General features: G+C 44.2%; 1 protein-coding gene across 2 annotated transcripts in view; it reads left to right on the forward strand.

The window, feature by feature from the left end:
* Positions 1-1,929: 1,929 nt before the first annotated feature.
* Positions 1,930-7,591, forward strand: part of LOC147032192 (histone H3.3A) — an 11,233-nt gene continuing 5,571 nt past the window's right edge. The window contains exons 1-3 of one of the 2 annotated variants that reach the window (XM_085869572.1): positions 1,930-2,083; positions 4,939-5,084; positions 6,251-6,404. In XM_085869572.1, the coding sequence (XP_085725698.1) occupies positions 4,957-5,084; positions 6,251-6,404 (282 nt within the window). In that variant the 5' untranslated portion in view covers positions 1,930-2,083; positions 4,939-4,956. Of the gene's footprint in view, positions 2,084-3,983; positions 4,008-4,938; positions 5,085-6,250; positions 6,405-7,591 lie in introns of those variants that run through there. The other variant, XM_085869573.1, reaches the window with a different exon arrangement.

Below are 7,591 nucleotides of genomic sequence, written 5' to 3' on the forward strand. Positions count from 1 at the left end.
GAAATGTAATGTGATGTTATGTTCGTATGTTTCTTCGTGGGGAAACATCGAAAAAAAAAAAACAAAACCAAAAAAAAAAAAATTAACGAACGGCGTACTCCATGATGTACCCCTTCCGTGCGGAGTACCAACCTTTAAACTGTGGAGTTTCGAACCCGGGGTTCTGTTCTCTTATTTGGACCCTTGGACCCTCGTTATCATGACTGATTAGTGAACGTATCAAACAGCGGTTTTACCATGTTTGGGTACTGGAACCCTTTGTGTGCTCCCATTGTTTACGGCCGCATGCTTCCCCGTTGATTAATTAATTATTTTTTTTTCATACGGCTGTGAATTTGAAGTGGTATTTGCAAAAAAAAACCCACAACTTGGTTATCAAGTTAGCCGAATAACCAAAAATAAAACAAAAAAAATTGTTTTAATGATCATTTAAAAAAAAAATGTCGTCGCAAATCTTCGACCGCAGCACATAAAGGGTTAAAAAAAACAACAAAACCCCCTTTTGATTCCGATCAACCGGTTCTTTTTGTCCTTCAACTTGACGTCGAACATACGGATAAAGTGACCATTGGTTTGTTTTTTTTCTCGGTTAAATCTTCAGGCAAATGACACCGAGAAATATAAATAATTTTGTTCGTGGTCGTGGTGTGAATTTCATTAAACACTATTTCAGGCCCTTTGCATTATTATATACTTATTACATACTATTATTATACACTTCTTACATATGTACTTAACAGTCCGTGACGCTTTGGACTGGAATGTATGTTCTGTACTCTGCAACACGAGGTGCATCAGTTTCTGGTTCGTTAATTACAATGTTCTGGCAGAGTACCCGCCTTTCGAGTGATCTTGTTCCAAACGCGCAACACGATCTTCTGCCGCATATTTATTTGGGCGGTGTATAGGTAACAAACAAAAAACAAGAACAACCTGTGTGGGATTAGTTCTGTGGAGGTTTTGTTTTACATTTACTGTCCTGCCTCGTCATCATTCTGCATATTTATTTGGGCGGTGTATAGGTAACAAAAAACAAGAATCTGTATAGGATTTGTTCTGTGGAGGATTTGTTTTAAATTTACCGCCTCGTTATCATTCTGCATATTTATTTGGGTGGTGTATAGGTAACAAAAAACAAGAACAACCTGTATAGGATTTGTTCTGTGGAGGATTTGTTTTAAATTTACCGCCTCGTTATCATTCTGCATATTTATTTGGGCGGTGTATAGGGAACAAAAAAAAACAAGAACAACCTATGTCGGATTTGTTCTGTGGATGATTTGTTTTACATTTACCGCCTCGTTATCATTCTGCATATTTTATGCACAAATGTTTGTTTCAGGCCGTTTGCCTTGTATTACAAGTAAGTTGGTGAAAAAGAAACCTCAGCAGGAGCTTGTTATTGGCCTTTGGTGGCCACACGTGTGATGTTCCTCGCGCAGCGCAGCTGTTCGTGGCGTCACGTGCTCGGTGTGCGGCAGCTGTGCCGATGACGCAGCGCCCCCTGTAGGTTTAGAGCAGGAATTTTGGTCATGGTGCCAGCGATAGCTCGCCGACTCTTTGAGAACGACACACCGTGGCATCTTTAACATCCACCGATGAATTTCGGCACAGCGGACGTCCAATTTAACGTCCATTGATGAATCACCCTGCCGGTGAAACGCCCACATAGCGGCTTATAGCTTGGTCCGTGATTTGAACCTGTGACGTCAGAGGAAAGCCACCCCACGTGTGGAAAATTATGACTCACTCATTGGTCAGGTGGGGGGGGGATGTCAATGCGATGACGTCATCGAAAAAAAATGTTCTAATTACTTGAACTGAAAGAAACATTTTTGAGGTAAAAATGTTTTATATCGACGAGGAAACAGTTCGGAAATATTATGTGCTGAGCGTGAATGATTATTGAAAAAAAAAATTTTTTGGGGGGGGGGGGCGAGGATTTCTCAATAAAGTAAACGTCCGTTGCCGCGAGGTTTGAATCTCGCGGAAGCAGCTCGCAGTGCATCTTGGGACACGGAGAAGCTCAGCGGCCATTTTGCGATTGTGTTCGAGACACCCAGGACGTTGATCAGCTGCGCAGGTACGTGGGGACGCGTGAAGCGGATTAAAGGAGCCTCGACCATCGGTCTTAACGGTTATTAAAACGCGCGGGATGTTTTCGATCAAGTTGTGAATGTGATATTTTAAGTTCCCGTCGATCGGTTTTTTACCTTTTCAATAAATCCCTTGTCTAGTGTCCGAGACGAGGCGGCCCGGTTGTGGGCTCTGCTGTGAAAAACAGCAATTGATGTCGATTTTTTCTCTCTCTCTGCTTCTTTCTCGTCCCTTGGGCCTCTAAAAATGTCGGCAGGTTTTCGCCACACTTGTGGAAGTAGTAATAAGGATTTTTAGCGCCGGCTTTGGTGGTTACATCGTCACAGGAACGAAGCCAGCGACTCCGACTCTGCCCTCCCATTACGCGCTCGGGGAAGTTTCGCCGCCATGACGCTTGGTTTAGGTCGCTGCGTCATGACGATTGTTTCGAACGGAATGGCGTCGTGACGCTTGGTTGCAACGTCATGGCGCGTATGAGGTCATCGCGCGAGTTGGCTCCGTGCCGCCATGAATGGTCTTTTTCTTTTTTTTTCTTTCTTTTCATAACCTCTTATCCTCGGGGCTTTCTGGTCGGAGAAATTGCTATTGTTCGTTGAATAGCACGGGTTGAAATGTGACCCTTCCCCCCCCTATCTAAACGTGTTTTCTAAACAAAGGCTCGGCCTAACCTCGTGTGTCGTATCACGAGTTGTGGTTGTAAAGGAGTTTGTTTTTTTAATTTATTTTATTTACTTTTAATTTCTCCGCAGACGTTTCATATTAAAATGATCTCGTTAGTTAAATGTTACTTTAACCATTTTATCTGCGTACAAAAAAAAAAAAACGGACTGCGTACTCCATGATGCACCCCTTTCGAGCAGAGTACCAAACTTTTAACGGTGGAGTTTCGAACCCCGGGGGGGGGGGAGGTAATGACCATTTTGCTTTCTGAGAATTTTATGAACTATTTAATTTCCTGTTTAATTGTGAAATGTGTAGTCTCGACACACACCACTCGTGAGTGCTTTCGAATCCTAAAATGTTTGAAATTGCCATGTTTGAGAGTTTCACACGTGCATGCAAAGTAGTGAAAAAAAAAATATATATATATATATATATATATATATATATATATATATATATATATATATATATATATATATATATATATATATATATATATATATATATTTTGCATCATTTCCAAACAGCACAAAACTCCCTCCTCCTTTTGTCTGGATTTCCAAGATGGCCGCTTGTTCATTCTCTGCCCTCCATCCACCCCCACACACCACTATGCATGCTCCTTGCTTCCTCTTATCCTCTCTAATTTTCACACTCCACTTCCCTACCTTCCAATTTCCTTTCTCCACTTCACCCTTTGTCCTTTAATATATATATTTTTTCTTTCTCGTTATTCTTCACTCCTTTTATCAACCCTACCCTGAATTTGTCTTTGTGCTGCATGTACAAAAATTAATTAATTTCCCAAAAGGCATTTGATCTTGAAACACAGAACGAGTTTTCACCCTCACTGGTCCTGCAATGAGCAAGGCCTTGGCTTTCTTTACGTGTAACCTTGGTGGTGGCTGAGGATGTGGAGGATGTGGAGGAGGAGGGGGGGAGGGGGAAGAACGGCGTGTTTGAAAAAATAAATAAATAATTTGGACTGTTTTTGAGCTTTAGTTGCCTTGTATCTTTACTTTGACATGAGCAACTGTTTGCACTATCTTGAATCGATTTTGGGTTTATTCATTGTTTTTAAGGGCGTGGTGCTTGGACAATAAACGGGAACCTGGTGCCACAAAGGGAGGGCATTGGGGATTGGGGAAGAGGACGTGGGAAGCAAAGTTGCTACATTGGGAGAACGCACCTGGCCGCGGCCCCAAAAGAGGGGGCCAAGTGAGGGTTTCCTGTGGTTGCATCAGCAGGCGAGACCGCTACATCCACATTGTGTACCTTGTCTCGGTTAAATATCTTTTGTCCAGCAGAGTTGGATAAATTATCTTCAGGGCTCTCAATCTTGTGATTTGTCGACTGAAATAGTCAAATTCTACCCTTTTTTCCCTCGACCCCGTTGCACATGACCCGAAACGTTGTGCAACGGTCATATCCCACCCCCCACGTTCAAGTTCCAAGTTTTACTTTAGAATTTGCTGAAGTTGATCCTGTCCAAAAATGCAGTTGGCACACTGTGGCGCAGTGCACTAGATTTAGAGATGATGTAAAAATGATGATGATTGATTATTAAGTTCAAAATGACTTTCGAGCGCGAGATGGTTATCACTCGGAAGATTCTGATCTTGATGTACCATAATCTGACAGGCTTTTCGGATGAACGTGAAAACGGATGTTTCATTCAAAGTGAAATTATTACTACTTCCACAAGTGTGGCGAAAACCTGCCGACATTTTTAGAGGCCCAAGGGACGAGAAAGAAGCGGAGAGAGAGAGAGAGAGAAAAAAATCGACATCAATTGCTGTTTTTCACAGCAGAGCCCACAACCGGGCCGCCTCGTCTCGGACACTAGACAAGGGATTTATTCAGAGTGTATTGTGGTGGTGGTTTATTTTGGAGTGCGTTTTTAATTTGTGAATACAGAACACTGTGCAAAGGATTTAACATAATGGGAGGGTGGGGAGTTAGGGGATACTTTTCCTGGTGTGTTGCATTGCAGCTTGGAAATTGCTTTGTCGTCGTGCTGAATCCTCGAACGAGGTAGAGCTTGATGTTGTGGAGAAAAGTGGCAGGTGTTGATAAATGAGTGCTTCCATACCTTGCCACATGATGGATTTCTCAGCTCGCTATTCGTTGCCATTTTGTAACCGTCTGATCGTAACGTTGAACATCCCTCCCCCCCAGGTAAATTGAGGCGACGCAATGGCACGTACCAAGCAGACCGCTCGTAAGTCCACCGGCGGGAAGGCCCCGCGCAAACAGCTTGCCACCAAGGCCGCTCGCAAGAGTGCCCCTTCCACTGGTGGCGTGAAGAAACCTCATCGCTACAGGTCTGTCCTGCTTGCTTGGCCACCCTCGTCATGTGCCTTTTTCACTGGAACTGTTGTCTCCTGCTTTTGAGCTTTAAAGAAAGCCTTTTCGCACCAAGTTTGGAACTTTTTCCATGTTTTAGATGGGAACCTGCTTTATATCGTGAGTTTTTGTTTCCTGAGGTGTGGTTAGCCGATGAAGTGATAACATGCATGATTGTGTTGAGGTATCTCAGATTGAGCTTGCTTGTGTTGTGCACACAGTGGTTCACAGTGTGATTGGGTAAATAAAACAAATCCTTAAAATGTGATGTTTGGGATATGTTGACTTGATCTTCACCAGAAGGGGTTGGGGGTGGGGGAAGTTTTATCGCTTCTTTCCACCCACTGACTTCATATTACATTAAATGAGGAAATTATTTGTGCAAGTAAATCATATGGAAGCAATTGGACCTCTGGACCCACTGGACGTGTAGGTTATCTGGACCCTGGCCTAAGGTTGTAACCCAAATTTGGTAGCATTCTGACTGGTGGGTCTGGAGGAGAAGATTTTTGAAGGAATAATGGCATGTGACCGCCATTTTGACACTTCCGGTCATGTTGTCGGCATGACCTCCGCAATGTAACATCAGGATCCTGACGTACGTTGTTACCCAAATTTGGTGGCATTTTGACTCGTGGGCCTGGCAAAGACGTTTGAAGGAATCGAGTCTGCCATTATTTTGACCCACTCGGTCACATAACCGGAACGAGCTTTACAATCCGTTACCAGTGGGAGTGGAATGTTGCTGCCACGTTCCCTACAGACTGAGCATGAATTCACCTTTTATCTGGAATTCCAGATGAGCTTTCAAAAAAAACCAGGGCTCGGCTGATCGCCATATTTTCCTTCTATGTTAGTTGTACCCAAAGTCAGGTCATGAGCCCCTAAAAATCCCCTCCCCCCTAATTAAGGGGGGGTGAGTGGGTGGTGGGAGAGGAGCAACTTGTGATTTTTGTGGGCACATATGCCACAGTGCAAGTGGTTTGCTGACCCCTGCTGCTGCAGACGTGGATTTATTTGCCACGGTAAAATGACTGCTTTCAGGTGTGTGCTCTTGCACTGGATCATGCGAGTGCTTCACATGTTTGTATATGGCCTCGTGGTTTGTGTGTACACCACATTCACATTGCCATTTGTTGCGCAGGCCAGGGACTGTGGCGTTGCGTGAAATCCGTCGTTACCAGAAATCTACAGAGCTGCTGATCCGCAAGCTGCCCTTTCAGCGCCTGGTTCGTGAGATCGCTCAGGACTTCAAAACTGACCTGCGCTTCCAAAGTGCTGCCATTGGAGCCTTGCAGGTTTGTTGTTGCCAATTTCCTCGGATCTCCAGCTTTTGTTTTCGAATGGTGCCGCAGACTGTGTGTGTGTGTGTGTGTGTGTGTGTGTGTGTGTGTGTGTGTGTGTGTGTGTGTGTGTGTGTGTGTGTGTGTGTGTGTGTGTGTGTGTGTGTGTGTGTGTGTGTGTGTGTGTGTGTGTGTGTGTGTGTGTGTGTGTGTGTGTGTGTGTTTCTGTGTGTGTGTGTGTGTGTGTTTCTGTGTGTGTGTGTGTGTGTGTGTGTGTGTGTGTGTGTGTGTGTGTGTGTGTGTGTGTGTGTGTGTGTGTGTGTGTGTGTGTGTTTCTGTGTGTGTGTGTGTGTGTGTGTTTCTGTGTGTGTGTGTGTGTGTGTGTGTTTCTGTGTGTGTGTGTGTGTGTGTGTTTCTGTGTGTGTGTGTGTGTGTGTGTGTTTCTGTGTGTGTGTGTGTGTGTGTGTGTTTCTGTGTGTGTGTGTTTGTGTGTGTGTTTCTGTGTGTGTGTGTGTGTGTGTGTGTGTGTGTGTGTGTGTGTGTGTGTGTGTGTGTGTGTGTGTGTGTGTGTGTGTGTGTGTGTGTGTGTGTGTGTGTGTGTGTGTGTGTGTGTGTGTGTGTGTGTGTGTGTGTGTGTGTGTGTGTGTGTGTGTGTGTTTCTTTGTGTGTGTGTGTTTCTTTGTGTGTGTGTGTTTCTTTGTGTGTGTGTGTTTCTTTGTGTGTGTGTGTTTCTTTGTGTGTGTGTTTCTTTGTGTGTGTGTTTCTTTGTGTGTGTGTTTCTTTGTGTGTGTGTTTCTTTGTGTGTGTGTTTCTTTGTGTGTGTGTTTCTTTGTGTGTGTGTTTCTGTGTGTGTGTGTGTGACTGTGTGTGTGTGTTTCTGTGTGTGTCTGTGTGTGTGTGTGTGTTTCTGTGTGTGTGTGTGTGTGTGTGTGTGTGTGTGTGTGTGTGTGTGTGTGTGTGTGTGTGTTTCTGTGTGTGCGTGTTTCTGTGTGTGTGTTTCTGTGTGTGTGTTTCTGTGTGTGTGTGTTTCTGTGTGTGTGTTTGTGTTTCTGTGTGTGTCTGTGTGTGTGTCTGTGTGTGTGTGTGTGTGTTTCTGTGTGTGTGTGTGTGTTTCTGTGTGTGTGTGTGTGTTTCTGTGTGTGTGTGTGTGTTTCTGTGTGTGTGTGTGTGTTTCTGTGTCTGTGTGTGTGTTTCTGTGTGTG

The sequence above is a fragment of the Eptatretus burgeri genome, chromosome 2, assembly GCF_056783735.1.
Source record: "Eptatretus burgeri isolate ZD-2024b chromosome 2, Ebu_testis_v1, whole genome shotgun sequence".
Classification (NCBI taxonomy): Eukaryota; Metazoa; Chordata; class Myxini; order Myxiniformes; family Myxinidae; genus Eptatretus; species Eptatretus burgeri.